The sequence below is a fragment of the Stenella coeruleoalba genome (genome assembly GCF_951394435.1).
Source record: "Stenella coeruleoalba genome assembly, chromosome: 17".
Lineage (NCBI taxonomy): Eukaryota > Metazoa > Chordata > Mammalia > Artiodactyla > Delphinidae > Stenella > Stenella coeruleoalba.
In genome coordinates, this window is record NC_137163.1 from 68,371,353 (window position 1) to 68,391,105 (window position 19,753).

At 40.6% G+C, this 19,753-nt stretch overlaps 2 protein-coding genes across 2 annotated transcripts in view; both read left to right on the forward strand.

The window, feature by feature from the left end:
- Positions 1-9,501, forward strand: part of PPP1R42 (protein phosphatase 1 regulatory subunit 42) — a 38,839-nt gene extending 29,338 nt beyond the window's left edge. The window contains 3 exon segments of the mRNA XM_079902352.1: positions 2,339-2,498; positions 8,977-9,022; positions 9,024-9,501. Coding sequence (XP_079758478.1) covers positions 2,339-2,498; positions 8,977-9,022; positions 9,024-9,059 — 242 coding nt within the window. The 3' untranslated portion in view covers positions 9,060-9,501.
- Positions 9,502-11,240: 1,739 nt separating this feature from the next.
- Positions 11,241-17,784, forward strand: TCF24 (transcription factor 24; the record flags this gene model as incomplete). Its single annotated transcript, XM_079901943.1, has 2 exons — positions 11,241-11,843; positions 17,671-17,784. The coding sequence occupies exons 1-2, from the start codon at positions 11,325-11,327 to the stop codon at positions 17,782-17,784; spliced, it is 633 nt and encodes a 210-aa protein (XP_079758069.1). The 5' UTR covers positions 11,241-11,324.
- Positions 17,785-19,753: the final 1,969 nt, after the last annotated feature.

A 19,753-nucleotide genomic window follows, 5' to 3' on the forward strand; every position in this document is an offset into this window, starting at 1 on the left:
TTCATAGAATCAAAGAGTGGAATGGTGGCTGCCCAGGGCTACCGGTGGTGGGAGAAATGGGGAGTTACTAATCAACAGGCATAAAGTTTCAGTCAAGCAAGATGAATAAACTCTAGAGGTCTGCTGTACAAAGTTGCACCTAGAGTCAACAATAATGTATTTATTGTACACTTAAAAAATAAACAGGGTAGATTTCATGTTAAGTGTTTCTACCACAATTTTTTTTTAAAGCCATACAGAATGTTATATAGTACAGAAGCATCATTTCATACCTTGTTGTAGTTGCTATCATGATAATCATTAATAATTTAAAATGGAAAGCACTCCAGTCTAGGAAGCCAAGAAGAGGGGGCAAGGGAAGAAAAGAGAGCTAATATTTATTGTGCCAAACATTTCAGATATTTATGCGCACTACTGCTTTAATCATTTTAACTTGTGGAAAAGATAATTATTATATCCATTTTGCAGCTGAGAAAGCTGAGTTTTAGAAAGATGAAATAACTTGTCTAAGGTCACAAAGATAGCAGGGAGACAGTGATTAATCAGTTATCTGACTTCATCAAACAGCTTTGGCTTCTAGTGACCACTCTACTGATGACTGGCTGAATCATGCTTGGACCTAACGATAATAATGTCTGCTCTACGTAGAAATTCACTTCAGTTTAGTGGGAATTTAGAAAAATCTGCAAATGTGTAAATATGTGATATGTAAACATATAATTTTTATAAACAAAAAAGGAACTAGGGAGAAAAATGAGACTATATTATGAAAGAACTTTGAAATTTTAAAAGTATTCAAATAGGGGCTTCCCTGGTGGTGCAGTGGTTGAGAGTCCACCTGCCGATGCAGGGGATACGGGTTCGTGCCCCGGTCTGGGAAGATCCCACATGCCGCGGAGTGGCTAGGCCTGTGAGCCATGGCCGCTGAGCCTGCGCGTCCGGAGCCTGTGCTCCGCAACGGGAGAGGCCACAACAGTGAGAGGCCCGCGTATGGCTAAAAAAAAAAAAAAAAAAAAAAGTATTCAAATAGATTATATGATTTACTATATTGAAAAATAGACTGTAAGGTCAATTAAATTAAAATTAAACTGAAATTGAAAGCTGACTAGCTGTAATAGAAATTATGTGAGTTTTCCTCAGGAGTACTCAGTTATCCTCTCTTGGCCATCTATAGATGTCCTTCTTCCTCACCACCTACACATATTTGCCAACCCCATCCAAACAAATGGTACAGTTCTGAGCTTCCCAGGCTTACAACCTGTGATATCCCTGGATACACGTATTTAACACGCAATAACTCTGTCCTTAGGTATGTGGCCAATAGCTTACACTATAGTCTTTATGTAAAGTGTCTGTTATTGCCATTCAGGAGAAATGGAAAGAATGACTTAAAGTCTAGAAGATATACTGTGTATATTTTTAAATCTACAATATACCTTCAGGTCTTTAGAAGAGCTAAGACGAACCATTTAAAGATACCTCTGTACAACCAAATACATTATAAGTGAACAGGAATTCTTAGGAAGATAGTCATCTTTGTATTTCCTGACTACATATTTTTGGTAGCCCTATAAATTTGGAGCTCTATATGGTAAAATTACCTCAGACTTCAAGGATGTTACAATAAAACAATCTTGTCTTAAATATAGTCACACAACTATATAGCTCAAAATTAGAAGCAAAGTCAAACACTTTAACAAAATTCAAAATATCTGAATGCCCTTCAGCATTTTTTTTTTTTGGTTGAACTGGTTTTGTTTTATTCAGCATTTATTTTTGTAGTGCTTTGATGGAAATATTCATTTAGTCATTTAATAAACATTTGTTGAGCATCTTAGATGTGCCCAAGACTATGCTAGGCCCTGGGAATTAGAGGCAAATAAGGCAGTCTCCACTTGAAAGGAAATCATTGCTGGAAAGGAAGGAGGATCTTTAAACAGGGAAATGATGTGGAATGTTAAGTTTGGAAATAAAGGTATGAACATATTACAAAAACTATAATTGACTAATCTACTCCCTAGAGGTTAAACACACTGAAAAAATAAACTCATAACAGCAAAATGCAAGGGCAGTTAATATTTATATTAATGTTGGTATACCCATTTTGTCTCTGAGAGTTGACCATAAATTTTGCTGTGTAGGTTCTCATGTATGAAAGTCTGTGATATTTTTATCTTGGATATTAATTTTTTATTGGTTTTGCTGTGGATCTATATAACCTCATCTAATTCCATTTCATAAAACATAATTTTAGATAGTCTAATGCTTTTCTATGCCGTGTTTGCAATTTAGTTATTAGTTTCAAAGCAGAATGCTTTTAATTCTTTGTATGTTACAGGTAACTTTGAAACAATGTATCACATAGTTCCTGTTTATTACCCACAGATGGGTAAGCCAAAATTAGTTTTTTTCTCTGATACACAAAGATGCCTTGCAAATGGAAATGCATCTCCAGAAAGCTCCCAAGAAGATAACCCTAAAATTATTGAAGACATGGGGTAGGTTCTTTCAAATATTTTTGTGTGTGATTTATCTTTTGGGGGGATGATGGGACACCCTCACTGTCAACAGCACAGAGGAAGAGAGCCCCTCCGTCTGTCTCCTCGTTCTCTGTTCTCAATTCTTCTTGACCAAGCACCAAAAAAAAAGAGTTTATTGTTCATCGGCCCAAACAGTCATAAAGTTGCAGTGGAAGGGTTGATTCAGGAAGAGCTGGGAGTCACAGACTAGATACACCTACTGAGGTAGGGCAGGTGACTCAGGAAAGTCCCAGAAGCAGCGTGTAAAGATGTCTGAATGAGCAGGGATCATATCAAAGGAGCCCAAGGCCCAGATGATAATGGGTGGTCCATTAGTGAGTAGATGGCTACAGCAGGGCATCTGGTGGCAGAAAGGAGGAGAAGTCAGAGCACTGCAGAGATAGGCTACTTTCACCACTTCTCCAAACCAAAGGTTCTTAATCTGGTGTCCCTGAAGGATACATTAGAAGTTTCATTAGATTCTCAAAGAGATTTATGATCCAAAAAATAGTTTAAGAATCACTATTCTAAACCTTGAGTATATACATAATTTAGCTCATTACGAATCAGCTCTGAGTCTCCTAATGAGAAGAAAATTGCTTTTTTTAATCTTTAAAAAAGATGTTATTTCTCTGATGTAAAGATAAATCATACCAGAAAATAACTTCCTTTATTCATAAAACTAACAGCCACCTGCTATATGCCAGACAATACTCAATATAATAAAAACTCAAATGAGATAGTCCTGATCTCAAAGATCTTGCAACAAGTTAGTGTGAGAGTCAAATGTGATACCGCTACTATACACTGTGATAAATGCTATGGGCGTTATAAACCAGATCCTCATACATCCTACAAATTATCCATTCAACTTTTCTTCATTTATAATCAATACAATGATTGCTCTATTGATCTTTCCAATCATACCATAGTAGTCACTACAATATAATAAAGGGCAATAGTGTATTTCATTGAGAAAGCAATCAGAGCCAGTGGATGTACTCTGGAATAGATTTCCTTTTTCCAGAACTGCCTGATGAAGATCACGTGGGTTTGTCACGAGACCCTCTCTGCAGGGTCCAGTCAAGGGATGGTGATTTAGCATTCCTTAATGGAGCCCTCCTGAAGAAGACCCATGAACAACAGTGCTGCACTACCCTACCCCCATTCCCTGAAGAGTGGCTTAGGCTTGCCAGGAGAGGCTTAAGGGAGAGAGAGTCCTATGAGTCTGGAAAACGCTTTATCTGGGGAGAGGCGATAGGATATATAAGGAGTCCTAGTTTTGGTCTTGCCTCCTCTCCATTCACACACATAAAAAACAGAGGCTGTCTGAGAATTTGCCTTACTGATTATGTCCATTATCACTGCCATCAAAACCATAGCCAGTTTGTTCATAGCACCCCAACAGTTTCTTTTTTTTTTTTGCGGTATGCGGGCCTCTCACTGTTGCGGCCTCTCCCGTTGCGGAGCACAGGCTCCGGACGCGCAGGCTCAGCGGCCATGGCTCACGGGCCCAGCCACTCCGCGGTATGTCGGATCTTCCCGGACCGGGGCACGAACCCGTGTCCCCTGCATCGGCAGGCAGACTCTCAACCACTGCGCCACCAAGGAAGCCCTAGTTTCTTAAAGATTTACATAAATCACGTCAATTCCACAACAGCGTTCTTGAGTCTTGTTTCTTTGCCAAGCATTTTGAAAGGTCTTGCTAGTATATCATCAAGGTGGAAAAGAAAATAATAAAAATGAACAGAGCCTCAGAAAACAATATTGGTAAATCTGTATGTACATTGCCACACACACTGTTAGATCAGTGGCGAGCTATGGCACATACCACATATTCTATAGCCCCAAGCAAAACTCTAGTCACTTGGACTGCACTGACAAATCACTATATGCTCATTTTCCTAACTAGGAACACTAAACACAGAGCTAAATGCATTTTTAACTGCTAAGTACTGCTAAGATAGGCTACCCTAAAGAAACCAGCAGAATAGAGGGGTTCCTGTGAGAATAATATAAAGAATGCCCTGCTTCTGCCACTATCAGTTAAGTTTATTATGTTCAATCCTGATTCCTAAGTTTTATAATGCGAAAAAGTATTACATAAACATTTTCTTTTAAATATTTTTTATTTCCTCATGTAACATTTTCATTGAGGACATGCCAAAATATTGTTTTGGTATCACAAATGATCTAAATCTTATTAAATGGGAATATCAGTTCTACCTCTCTTTAATAAAAGATGACCAAATATATTACGGAATTTCATTAAGCTCTTGATAATAGATTGTTAGGGTATGCCTATTGCTAACATTTTACTAATTTAGTGTAAGGCTAAGAGACAATGAGGATAAAATTAGAAGGTTAGTAAAGTATTAAAAACAAAATATGCGGCCCAAACGTAAAGAACAGATTTTTAGTTTCTAAAAATGTTGATTAAACCAATTCCTTCCCTTAATTACGTGAAGGAGGATAATGAGCTGGCATCAGCAGAAGAGTCCCCTACAGTCTATATTTAAGATTCGAGGTGGGGAGCCTGTTTAGAGGTGGAAAGGAGCTTAGAGGCTTCTTCCAAAACGCTAAAAGTATGTGCCCCACACTCCTTTACGGTTTACACACTGAAAGCTGTGCCTGTATCCTATGTGGAACACAGTGAAGCAAAATCTGTCCAATGACAGGGGAATGTTTTCCACCTCCTTTATAAATGCATGCAGTCTGTGCTCATGTATATTTACACAAGCCTGCTTTCCCTACAGGGAGGAAAAAGTCAGACTCATTGACGTTGCTTTTGACCCTCAAACTGAACTTGATACTATCAACGTACACTTTAATTAAAGATTAGTTCAACACTATTTTTTATTTAAAGGCTGATTCTGAACAAATGCCTTCACTGTTCAATTAAAAATAACATATGTATTAAACAAAAAATGTGCACATATTGCTTCTTTCTATGTTTGTCACAGTAAATACTTCTGACAGATGTTTCCTCTCTTTTCAAACATGCTAGGAGGTACTTGAGCCTTAGTAATTTAAAAATAGACATTAAATGCAGTTATATATTGTAAATAAGATCCACTGAGAATACAGCACTGTACAACGAAAAAAGAAAACTGTTACTTGATTAACTATCTTTCAAGCCTAAGCGATGTCAATAGAGTCAATCCATCTCTTTTCTTAATGTAAAAATAATAACTTTCTATATGGGTTAGAATGTCCTTAGCTTCAGATACCTTTAAGGAATGTGAATCCCTGGGACCCATAATTCATAGGAAATGTTCACTGTATGTTATTTAACTATTTATAAAATACCTACTACCTTTAGTTAGAATATGGAAGCATTATGTTTCTTTGAGTTAAAAAATGACCTTTAAAAACAGTACAAATAATTTGTTTTTACCACTGTTAAGGTTATGTTTGAACAGTTGTAACAACAGATCTCCTATGTGCTTCAAGAAGAATTTTTTAAAACTTAGATAAGACTTTTAGTCATGAAAACTCTGGAATGATCTTATATAAACTCATCTGCAAAGCTCTAAATGTCTTCAGTTTTGCTGTATTCAACCTAACCTCTAATTAACTTTTATATGCAAAATAAATTTATGTATCAGTAACGTAGATATAACATTAAGATTCTGGTTTGCAGTTCTCAAAGAACCCTTTGAAATTAGGACAACCCCCACCTCCCTCAAAAAAAAGCAATAGTGGTGAGCGACACAGTGTTTCTTTAGAACAGTGTAAGCTCACTTTTGTGACTTCTAGTCTCAACTCTGTCAATGGCTTACTCTGTGAACAAGAGTTATGTAAGATCTAAGTTATAAAAATTGTATTAGTTATTTTCCATTTTAAAATGTCTACTTTGAAAGCTTAGTCTTCATTACCCAAACAAATTATAAAACACAGTAGGACCCTTTGAGATAAGAATACTATCAGCCCCATTTTATACATGGGGAAAATGAGTGTTGCAGAAGCCCAGTCAGAGGGGCCCAAAGTCACAGGATTGCCGTGAGGCAGAGCTGGGACTTGTATCCAGGTCATTGACTGCAAAAGCCAAGCTCTTAACTACACTGCAAGGGGGTCTCAAAAACACCCTCAAGTACAGGCAGATAAAGTAAGGGAAGCAGGTGAGAATGTGACTGAGGTAAACTGGAGAGCACATGTCCAACTAAAGGCAACTGCAGCCTGCAGCTACTCAGCTCCAAAACAGTATAGCCAGGCAGACATGTTGAAGGTGAGAAATGAGACTAGCTAGCAAGCAAGATATCTAGATTGTGAAATCATCTGATTTTTAAAATGTTTTAAATATTGGATCAAGTCTTTTTCTTTAAAAATGTCCATTAAAGTGAATAAGAAGAAAAAAATCAAGTAATGCTAGCAAGGATATGGAGCAACTGGAACTCTCACACACTACTGGTGGGAATGCAAAAAATATTTCAGCCAATTTGGAAAATAGTTTGACATATTCTCACAAAGTTAAACACACACCACATTCAGCAGTCCCACTCCTAGGTATTTCCCCAGGTGGAATGAAAACCTATACTCACACAAAAATCTGAGCCCTAATGTTTTCAGTGGCTTACTCATAATCACCGAAAATTGGAAACAACCCAAAGGTCTCTCAACTAGGGAATGGATAAACAAACTGTGGTACATCCATCCAATGGAATACTACTACTCAGTATTAAAAAGGAATGAACTAGCAATACATGACACAACATGGATGGACCTCAAAAGCATTATGCTAAGCAAAAGAAGCCAGACTTCAGGGAGATCAGCTCGGCGCTTTGTGACCACCTAGAGGGGTGGGATAGGGAGGGTGGGAGGGAGACGCAGAGGGAGAGGATATGGGGATATATGTATACGTATAGCTGATTCACTTTGTTATACAGGAGCAACTAACACAACAGTATAAAGCAATTATACTCCAATAAAGATGTTAAAAAAAATAAAATAAAGAAGACAGACTTAAAAGGCTACACACTGTATGATTCCATGACATTCTGGCAAAGGCAAAACTATAGAGAGAAAATATCGGTAGTTGCTGAGGACCTGGGGTTGACTACAAAGGGTCAACACAAGGGAATTTTGGGGGGGTGATGAAATGTTGCATATCTTTATTGTGGTAGCAGTTACATGACTGTTAGTGTTTTTCAAAACTGCTGAACTATACACTCAAAAGAGTGAATTTAAGTCTGTAAATTATACCTTAATTAAACAATGAGGGAAGTAGTTGACAGGTGAAAAAAAGCACCAACTCTATAAAACCCATTGATATAGATATATAACAAAACAATATATTTTCTTCACTGGTATGTGTGATTATTTTACAATATAAAGATAAGATGCCAAACTATTTGACACATTTAGAAAAAAGATAAGTATGATTTTAAGACCTACATCACGCTCAGTGAAATAAAATCTACGGCACTCTAAAACCAGATTAGACAAGAACTCCAAAGAAAGACATACTATAAAAATAGTATTTGGATTGGTCATAGGGAGTCAAGTTATTGAGATAGCAGATACAAAAAAAATGTTTTGCAAATAATGAAACACCCTACAAATAGTAAATAGAATAGTATGGTAAAAAGCACAAGTGTTAGGGTCAATCTGCCTGGCTTGACTCCTGTCTCTGCCACTTACTATCTATGTGACCTTGGACAAGTTACTTCAACCCTCTGAGCTTTATTTTTCTCAACTGTAAATGTAAAGTCCTCAAAGGGTTTTTGTAAAGACAAAATGAGAAAATAAAGTGCTTTTTGTAAAGCACTTAGCACTTAAGAAGTGCTAAATAAGGTACCTGTTACTAATTTATGTAATGTGGAAAATTTGAAGATTTTCATCTTCCATTTTGAATTTAATTGCAAATACTGGTTTCTTGCAGGAATTAGGACTACTCTAGAGTCATCAGAGGATTCGGAGATGCTGCTTAGAGTGGCAGTAGATAGGACAAGGGGGGTGGCCTGCAGTGGCTGGTCTTGTTACCTCAGTCCTTTCTTTGGAACTTGACTGTTGGGCAACTCAGCAGGCAACTGGCCAGGCATTGTTAGCAGTGAAGTGCCTCTGCTGTGGCTGCACCTCCACCCCACCTCCTAAAGCAGCAGGAGACTCTAGCAGGCTAGGCTAGGGTGAGGTGTGTGAGGTGCCAGGGTGCAAAACATAAGGAGCCCTGAGCACCTAATTTGCCTACCCTAGTCGGCCCACCTTCCCTCCAGTATTCTTATTTCCACATCGCTCCCAACTCATAGATTTTCCACATTCTTCCCTTCCTCAGGGGGAAAAAATCTTTGTTTCTGCTTCCTTTCAAGCCTGAGAAGATGCACAGTTTAGTAACTAATCATTAGCCCTCACTATTGTTATTGTGTCCTAGATTATATATGTTTGCTACCTGTTGTGGATAACTTTCATTTTTAAAATAATTTAAACGCTGTTTTGTTTTGTTTTTTCTCTGTCAATACAGGAATCTCTCTTTGAAGGAATCTGAAAGCTTGCTGACAAAACATGATGTATGTGAACCTCACCTTCTTCATAACTCAAAAGTAAAAGAAAATGTGTTTGTAAAACACCAGTAAATTCAGCCTTAAGCGATCTGAAACGTGTGACTCTTTACCTTTACAGTATTACTAGGCAACATCATCCTTTGTGGTTTGTAGCTTTATGGCATCTCATTATATAAGAAGAACCTTTTGAGTTCTTGTTTGATTTGCTTCTTTATAGAATCCGAAACAGTGCTTTCCAACTGCTTTATTCCTCATTACATACAATTCACAGGGGAAATAAAGGTGTGCTTTCTCATTCACCAAAAGAAAGTAATCCTTTTTTGAACCAATAGTATTTTGGTGTGCTTCTTTCTAAAGTGTAAATCGAACTACAGTTACTGAATGGGAATTGAGATGAAAACCTGAGGATTCTTTTGATTCACTAGTATACTTAAAGTGTGTGGAATTCTACACTCAAATACAATAAGTGCCACCATTACTATGCACTAGTCGGTAGCTCCAATTTTAAAGTCTATGGTAAAGGATGAAATTATGTCAGGTATACAAGAGCGGTTTCATTAATGCTATTTGAAATTCGATATTCAGTCTTGACCGCAAAGAAGGTGTTTTAACGTCCTGCTCTTCCCCACGCAGGCACTGTTTTCAAGGATGGACTAATCACGTCGCTGGGAAATACGGGGCGTCCGCTCAGACTTCACCTCTGAAGGCGATGGGTCCAAACGGGCGGAAGCCACAGAGGGTCGGGGGGCGTCCAGGGCCCAGGCTTCCTGGGCGGCTGGGAACGGGCCTCGCGGGGCAGCGCCCCCTTTTCTCAAGGAGGCCGGAGAGAGCCCCTCCCCGCACAGCCGCCGGCCCCGCTCCCCGGGGGGGCCACGAGGGCTAAACACTTCAGGCGAGTTCCCCGCAGGGAAACTCCAAATCCGTCCAAATAGAGAAACAAAGCGGGGGCCCCTGGGGGACGGGTGAGGCGCCGGAACCTCGGGGAGAAGCGACCGCGACTGGGGGAACTTCCTAAGGTACCACAGACAGTGGGCGCGCTCGAGCTAAGTGCAGTTTATCTCTGGGCGGCTCAGTAAACTGGTCACGGAATCCCGAGAGTGGAGGGACTACGCTTTAAGTAGTTAGGGCAGCGGGAGACATTTACCTTGTGGTAGAGTGAAAGGTGAGCGCCTCGAGGCGGCACACTCCACAGTTCCTCACAGAAAGTTACGTCACGCTCAACAAAACGGCCGCGTTCCCGCCTCGGCTCGGCGCCGGCCTGGAAGGTGCCGGAGCTCAGACTGGGCCCGAGGCGGAAGGGCGGCGGCGAGGCGAGCTAAGTTGCGACGCCGCGCTGGGGTCCTACAGCCCAGACCGCGGCTCTGGCCCAGCCGGCCGCCAACCCCGCGGGCCGCTGGACGTGCGGCTCTCGGAGTCCCGCCCCGGGGAGAACCTGGACGCGGAGGGGCGGGGCCAAGAAGACGCCCCGCCCCCTCTGGCCCGGCCCCTCCCCGCCGGACGGTTGCATTAATGACTCTCCCGAGGCGGACGGGCTGCTCGGAGAGGACTGAGTTCCCTGCACGGCACCTCAGGTGCCTGCGGACGTCAGCTGGTCCTTCTGCGGTCAATCCACGCCGAGCTTGGCCAGCACGCACGCCTCGCCTCGCAGGAGCCCGCATAAAAGGCGCGTCCGGCCCAGGCTGGAAGCGGCCGTAGCCTTCGGCTGGACGAGGATGGAGTGACCGGCGCGGTCCTGGCCACGCAGACCCAGCTCGACGCTCCTCGCCTGCTCTCGCAGCGGAGCCGAACCTCGTACGGCCGCTCCAGGAAAGGTGAGGGCCCCGGTCCGACCCCCGCCGCGCTGCTCCCGGGCTTGGAGGGGTAGCGGGTGCCTTAGTCCCGGGAGAGGCCACCGGTCCCCCGCTTCTCCGGCAGAAACTGCACTGAGCTCCTGCCGTCGCCCCTCAGGTCCCCGGGCCTCGGGAGCTGATGGTGCGAGGGCGGCCGGCGTGGGCACGGCTGGCCCTGGCGAGGCAGGGCTTCCCGCCACACTCCACGAGTTGACCAGCTTCATCTTTACTGCTGGACAGGCGGGATAGCGTTCCAGAAGCGCTAACAAGTTCCGAACCGGAGCTGTGCTTCCGAAATCTTTTTCCGCAGTAGCGTAGCCCTTCCGATTAATTTGTCGGCGGAAAGTAAAGCCGGCACCGCGCCCCTCCTCACCCTTCCAAGCAGCCCAGGAACACTCGGGCCCCACCACTCACCCCAGACGCCGGGAGGCAAAAGTGCCCCAGTCAAAAGGTGCCCAACTCTGAGATCGCCTGGAGCCATGTCGGACGGCCGGGCACGGCGCGCAGGGGGAGCGGGAGGGCTGCGCCTCCCCGGGTTAAACTCGACCGGCGCCCCGGCCTCACCGCGCCTTCCGTCGTTTGCAGGGCGCGCAGCGCCGGAAGCCGCTATGGACAGCGGCGGTCCCGCAAGCAGCCACCTGATCGCCAGCAACGAGCCCGCGCCACCGGTAGCCGCCTCCCGAGACTCGAGCCAGGGACGGACCGGACCGGGGCCAGCGGGCCCAGGCGGCGGCGCGCGCTCGGGGGGCGGGAGGCCGGCGGCAGCAAACGCGGCGCGGGAGCGCAGCCGCGTGCAGACTCTGCGGCACGCCTTTCTGGAGCTGCAGCGCACGCTGCCGTCGGTGCCTCCGGACACCAAGCTGTCCAAGCTGGACGTGCTGCTACTGGCCACCACCTACATCGCGCACCTCACTCGCAGCCTGCAGGACGACGCCGACGCACCGGCGGATCCCGGACTGGGCGCCCTGCGCGGGGATGGTTACCTACACCCTGTCAAGGTAGGCGGGCAGGGCGCACTGCGGAGCCGAGGCCGGGAGCATGGCACCTTGACCGCGGGGTCTGTCCCCGCCTGGGCAGATACCGCCCAGCTCTCACCCCTCCTTCAGCGTGAAGCGGGGAACAGATCAGGAGAGCGACCTTGGCCCGCGAAGGCACCCGTAGCGAGGTCCACACTGCACAAGGCTGCTCCTTGACGGTTTGCAGGTAGAGGGCTTAAACCCGGGCTGGCTTGGGTAGGGGAGTCTCAAGCCCCTTATAGGATGCAACCTACAGGATTCCTTTCCTAGATGAGAAGTTTCTTGCGGGTGCCTGGTGGGGTGCTTGGTTGCACGTCCTGATAATTTTTAGTGTCCGAGTTACATTTATGAGCCTTTGAGGGTTTTAAGTTTACATCATTGTTACCATTGTGGTGTTTATCAAATATTTGAAAAGTTTCAGGAATTAAACGGGGTGACGGAAGTATCTGCCCCTAACTAATCCTAGGAAACCAATGTTGAAAATTTTTTGTAAAGCTGGTAAAAACAAAAGGAGACGATTCTGCGTCCCCACACAGTAAATGTTCAGTCCGTTTTAATGAAGGTTAACGATCATGGACTAGACAACCACCAAGAATGTTAGAAAAACTATAATGAGTTTATGTGATTTTCATAATAAGTTGGCATATATGTTGTGTTCTGATTAAATATTCAAATTACATAATGTACAAAATTATCCAAGAGACTTCCTCTTGTATTTTTTCATTACATATAGGTAGAGTGGTCAGGGTTTTTGTTTAATACGGTATATATGATTATGATTCATTACCTATATTGCAGTATTTAGACTCTCATCATCCTTTTCTCCTAGATTTGTTTTCAAATCTTACATTGATCAGGTTTTCTGTTCAAAATGGATCACCTTCCCTATGTTTTCTAAAACTAAATGTTCAAATTTTTGATTCCACCATTCTGAAGCATTCTCTCTTTCTCTCTCTCTCTCTCTCACACACACACACACACACACACACACACACACACACACATATACAAAATTAGAACTTTGCCTTAAGTATATCAATGTTCAATAAATTATTGAATAATCATTATCAAATTGAGGGTAAAGTACATCCTCTAATTACTGAACTTAAAATTCTGTGGTAAGGTTTAATAAAATTTACTTTGCACATTTAATCAACATGATGATAGACTCAAACTAGTTCAAATATTAAGTATAAAAATTTGAGATATCATTTATTCATAATTATGATAGATTATTCCATTCCATTCATGTGTTGTATAACCTCAGCTGGAAAGTTATTCATTATTAATTAAGGGGTTTTGTATTACTATTGATATTAGATGCTACTAATCTGTTAATATTAGATTGATATTAGGTACATTAGATTGCTATTCAAATATATCATTAATATTAGATTTCTTTTGACTTGACATTATACTCTAAGGAAGTTTATTTTAACATTAAGTAGGCTTTAATACAAAAGACATCTGTTAAATGCCTCTTTGTGGGAGAGAGAAATCAGATGAGAAATCCAGTTGTTTTTCACCTTAGTTTCTTGCAGTGCTTTTTTGAATGAGTAATGTTAAAACCATAATTTTCATGTAACAATAAGCTTAACAAGAGTTTTTTTGCCCTGACTCCCGTACCAAATGTTTTTGTAGTCATATAACTCTTTAAAGAAAAATTAAATCTCATTTGTTCTCTGAATCAATTATTTTTATTTTAAAAGACAATTCTAGGGATAATGAAAGAAAGCCAAAGATTACCTCTTAAAAATGAAATTGATGATGGTTGAACAAGTGACTAGTCTAGTTTAAAATCATTTACTGAGTGCCTGCTTTGTGCAAAGCACTGTTAAGAGAGTGAATGCAATTAAGGGTAAGACTCGATCCCTGCCCTAAATGAGCATATAATAGAGACAAAGACAGAAATATAAATAACAGTATTATAAGAGAGAATGTAGTATGTGCCATAAGAGAGGCTATAACCATATGCAGTGGAGGTGCAGAGGAAAGAGATTTTACATACATAATTGAAACTGCCTATGACACATTATTTTACAGAGACTACCAAAATGCTTAAAAATTAAGTCTATCATTGATTAATCTAATGCCAAAGAAATAAAGATATTCTGATTATTTGTACTTTTTGGTTTACATAGTTAAAGAGTGTTCCAAAATGACTTTTTCTGCCTTACAACGTAAGGGGGTCTTTACTTTGATCAAAGATCCATTAACAAGTATTTCAAGGCCATAATTTTGAATCATCAGTTCTTATTATCAGTATTGGGGATTTAGCACTGTTAGCATTGTTGGGAATTTACATTATGAGTACCTCAAATGAAACTGGAAGGTTTAAGCGACTGGAATCCCAGGGCATAGCCTAAAACAGCAGTTTTTATCCCTTTGGGATGTGAGCAGTTCTGATCAGCACCAGTGTCTGAAAGGGCAGTGCTTCTCCAAGGGAACAGGGGTATATTTCAGATACTTACATTGAAAGAAAAGCACAGATGGCTTTATTAATTGCATTACCCCTGGAGAATCATTGTTGATAATACAGGTAAACAATAATTTCAAAAAATAAATACAAAGTTTTGTTATTTTGGAGTCATTTAACTCCAAAAACCAGGAATATATTTTTAGTCTTCAGTTTCAGGTTCAGTTCTGGTTAATTGTATGAGTTTGCTAGATTGTTCTAAGCTAATGAAACTACATAATTTTAAGTATGACTTATTAGGTAAAGTAGAGGTCAGGACTGTGTTAATCTACACAATGCTAAAACAGACCATTGAGAAGTAAAATGTAAATCAGTCACCTGGCTTTTTTGGCATGAGGCTGACATGCAACCTAACCAATATTGTATTTATATTTTTATTTCTGACTCTTAAAACTATTTATGTATCTACATTAAATTCATTTGAATAAAATCATTTGAAAATCCAGGGACACAAAGTTATTAAAAAGGGAAGTTTTATTAAGTCCATGAAAAATCAAGCAAAAATCCACATATACATTTTTCGATTTGCTTCATAAATTACTTACATACTAGCAAGGCTGTAAAAAACAGATGCCTTCACTTGTCTCCACTCTTGGTTGCATGATTTAGAGTGATTCTCAGTACAGTGGAACCCAGGTAACAGAGAGAACTAACAGGGAGCATTCAGCAGTATTTTTATTTTATTTATACTTAGATGTGTTTAATTCACATTCTCAAATTATTATCTACATTTTCAAATGTAGAATTCTCACATTACATTTGAGGTTTGAGCATGAGATTTTTACGCTCATGAAAATGTGGCAGGAATGTAAAAGATTGAAAAGCACTGGTTTATAATATGCCTAAAATTCTGCACTTGAAATTGATGACCTATGCGCTACACTATTTGCTACATGTGAATATTAGTCTGCTCAGGCTGCAATAACAAAATACCATAGACTAGGTGGATTAAACAACAGAAATTTCTCACAGTTCTGGAGGCTGGAAAGTCCAAGATCAAGGTGCTGGCCAATTCACTTCCTAGTGAGAGCTCTCTTCCTGTCTTGCAGCTGGCTGACTTAACTCTTTCTCAAAGAAGGGGAGCTCTCCCCCTTCTTAAAAGGCCACTAACCCTATCATGAGGGACCCACCCTCATGACCTCATCTAACCGAAATTACCTCCCCAAATATCATCACGTTGGGCGTTAGAGCATCAACAAATGAATTTGGGGGAACACATTCAATCCATAATACCATGACACTAGATTTTTCAGTATAATGCAGGCCTTAAATCTGATCTAACAATGCCAAATCCAAACATATAAAAAAATCCCAGGCTAGTTTCTAAAACACTTAATGTTACCAACTGGTAGCAGGGATCCCAAGAATAGGATCAACATGATATACCCAGAAAGTACAAGAATTCACATCTATGATTTAAAAAAACAAAACCTGAAATGGATTTGCAAAAATAAGTAACACAGTGTCAGTCTTATTACTGTATCAAACATAAAATACAAGTTTGTTTATAGGAAGATTATATAGGAATGGATCATTTAAATTCCAGGTAACACAGATGTTATATTTAATCTGTGTTAAAGTGTAGATTCCCAGCAGAATAATCTGAATTTAGGACTCTTAAATTCACTTATCCCATCTGGAGAAATAAAAATCACATGCCTACTTATTATGCCTGTGGCTACATTTTACATCTGGAATCCCAGTTTAGGTGACAGTAGCTGTATTCGGAAGTATAAGGAAGGCTTATATTATTCCAGATAAGAACTGACTCTACCTTATACTTCTCCAAAGAGGTCCATTCTGATTTAAGTGGCCTGGAGTGTGACTTGGCCATCAGTATTTTTTAAAGCTCCCATGTGATTCTAATATGCAACTTGTGTTGAAAACCCAGAGCTCTTACGGACTTTGGATTGTTAATAATTGTACCTCTGTTTGAGCACCGTGGATCATCTGCGAGGCATTTAAGAACATTTCATGGTGCTGTGTAACCAGCAGTCTCCCCATGAATGTTTGCTGGTGAAAAGAGCCTGCTGCTCACAGCATCATTTACTCTCTGGAGAGTGTGGGACCCCACTGCTGACCTTTAAGAGTTGCACTCTTTTAGTCTAAGGACTTATCTTTGTATTAAAAAAAAAAAAAGCACCATTTCTCTGATTAGTATTCCAAGGACCTTAGAACTAAAATTATATGACCCTCCTCTCTTAAAAAAAAGAAAGTCCATCCTAAAAGTACTACCTATGTAGTATATTTTTTCATCATCACGCTTGTTTGGAAATTAATTGTATTGTTTGAGAGGCTGTCCATTTTAAAGGTAAATTTAGAAAAGACACAATCAGAATACAAATGTGATGATTACTGAAAGGTTAGAGCTGTGTGATGCCAGTATAAGCAGTCATTTAACCTGGATGTTCTAGCTATGTAACACCAAACATTCTAATATGTGCAACTTCAAGATATTGCTTTTAGCTAGATAAAATGTTTAGATAGTCGAATTAGTCACTTTTCATTGTAGTCCTTTGACAAATGTAGATGCATAATACTTAACACATATAACTTTTTTTTTAGTATTTTTAAAAATTTTTATTTATTTTTGGCTGCATTGGGTCTTTGTTGCTGCGCGCGGGTTTTCTCTAGTTGCAGCACTCGGGGGCTACTCTTCGTTGCGGTGCGCGGGCTTCTCATTGTGGTGGCTTCTCTTATTGCGGAGCACGGGCTCTAGGCGTGCAAGCTTCAGTAGTTGTGGCACACGGGCTCAGTAGCGGTGGCTCGCGGTCTCTAGAGCAGACTCAGTAGTTGTGGCGCACGGGCTTAGTTGCTCCGTGGCATGTTGGATCTTCCTGGACCAGGGATGAACCTGTGTGCCCTGCATTGGCAGGTGGATTCTTAACCACTACACCACCAGGGAAGTCCTACATATAACTTTTAAAAATATTTTTAAAGCCAGGGATCTTGTTTTAGGCTTAATTTTGTTTTAGGTTTAGTTTAACATTAAAACATTGTGGGTAGATATATTTTCCTACATTTAAATATATTCATTCTCCATGATTTTTTGCAGTTCTGGTCCACATGCACACGTATTATTTCATATAATTATAATCAAAGTCTGGGTATGTTTTTACTTTTATTATTAGCACTAATAATTTTATTATTAGCATTATTTACTTTTATTATTAACTTTTTTTGTGTCATCACTTAGACTTCATAATTATCATCGTTACCAGCTACATGATATTGCATTTGCATTGAGGTATTTGGAATTTTTAATATTACTATTTACACTATATCTGTCACAGATACTAACTTTTGGATTCTTGTTTAAATATTCTTTTTCAGAAATGGCCCATGCGATCAAGATTGTACATTGGTGCTACTGGTCAGTTTTTGAAGCATTCTGTCTCTGGAGAAAAAATAAATCATGACAATATTCCAACAGACTCACAGCCTTAGGCTCTCCCCTGAGGGAGGCTGGTAGAAAGTGATGTCGTTGTTTTTAAATGATATGAAATAATTCTATATTTATTACATCAGACCTAACAAACATCATTTCTGAAAGTTTACATGTGAATCCATAGTTGGATGTTCAGATTTATCTAATCTAAATAAATGTGGAATGAAATAATCAGTCTGGTAAATAATGTAATAATAATGATGTAAAACACACAGCTTATCTATTCAGTGTGAGAGAGTCACTACTATATAGTGCAGGAGAAACTAATGGAAAAAAAGAAAGAGACATAGGAAAGCAAAGAATTGTGTATGTATCCAAAGAATACACACATTTTCTGTAGTATATCTGTTACAAACTGAAAGCTAACTAATATCTATGTATACAATCTTCCTGGTTTAAAAAAAATAAAAGCTGGGTTTGTAAAACACCAGTATTTCACTTTTGTGAAAACCAGTCTGTGCTTAATATTGGTCTAAGAAGCCGTTCCACTTGGAAGGTCTGAGATCATTTATTCAGTTTTAGCTGAATATGTGTGAAAAGACTGTTGAGGTAATATGACAATGCAGCAACTTCTATAACTATTTTTCCCTCTTAGAAAACTTGGAGTATTAGAAATGGTTTGCTTCCTAGGCCAGGGCTTGGCCACCTTCCTAGAGTATTATTAAATATCTTATTATGTTTCCAAATTGTGGAAGGCATTGGGAAACCCTGCAGCCCTGTGTGAACAGCAGACGGGTGTCACTGGGCAGCAGGGTTTGTCACCCTCCCCCCTGGTCACTCCATATCCACCCCACTCTCTTTGAGGTCCCGGACTAGGTAAACAGGTGCAGCTGTAGCCCTGTAGAGAGAGTGGCACATTCAGGCCTGTCAGGGGCCTCCAGCGAACCCCCGTGACCTTCACAGTCACAGCTTTGGCCAGGTCCCTTCTCCCCATGTCAATTGCTGTTCACAGTCTACCTACTTGGCCCTTATGAAATGGGAGAAATCCTGTCTGATTTGGGAATTCTGGCGCTGATCTGCACCTTGAGGGGGTCTGAGAACACAGAGTGGCCATCCTGTGATACAGGATGCCCTGATTTGGACCTACAAGCAAGGAAAGCCCTCTGCTATGGGCCTCTCCCACTGCCCTGCACATGAAGTGCCCAGGGAGCAGCTGTTCTGCCTGACTGAACCAGTGCTTTCAGTTTTGCCAGGAGCCTGGGGGTCCTAGCTATGAAGTGGAGACATTTGTCAGGGAACACACTGAATCTCAGAACACCAGGGTGCAACAGAGACACCTGGAAAAAAAAAAAATCATCAGTCTCTTTTGTCATGTCTTTGCTGATTTCGATTCCCTTTATCTCCTTTTCTTGTTTTCCTCCTCACTCTTTACTAGTCCACTGTCCAGGTGTAAAGTTCATTCATTTCTCGATAACCCACAGTTTTAAAGTTGCTGGGTTTCATCCAAGATTATTAAATAGAAATGTGTATGAATGGACTTGGTTGAATTAAGATAGCAGCAGAACCACCATTTCATTTTCTCCTCCGTTTAACTCCAGCTTTTGGCAGTGAAATGAAGTAAAAGACTATCTGAAGGCAAAAACTATCATTCAGTTGATTCAAGGATGATCATGTTTTGACTCATGTCTTATAGTTAGTTTGTAATTTTTATTATTTTAATGTGAATATACTCCTTGTAATGTGACCAAAGCATGTCTCTAAAAGAAAAGCCATACAATGAAAGCTGTCTACATATTAATATGTAGCAAAAATGTTTGTATATTTAAATATTTGTGAGTATATTTACCTACTCATATACCATTGAAAGGAATAAAAAGTAAAATGAGATGGATTCAGCCATTCACTATCATAAGTTATTGGAATAAAAAGTGCTAAGAATAATCTTTTATCTAAAGGTATGAAATCAGAACTATAAAGTTACCTGGAACTGAACTGTAAACACTAAATGTGCTAGCAAGAATTTCAGAA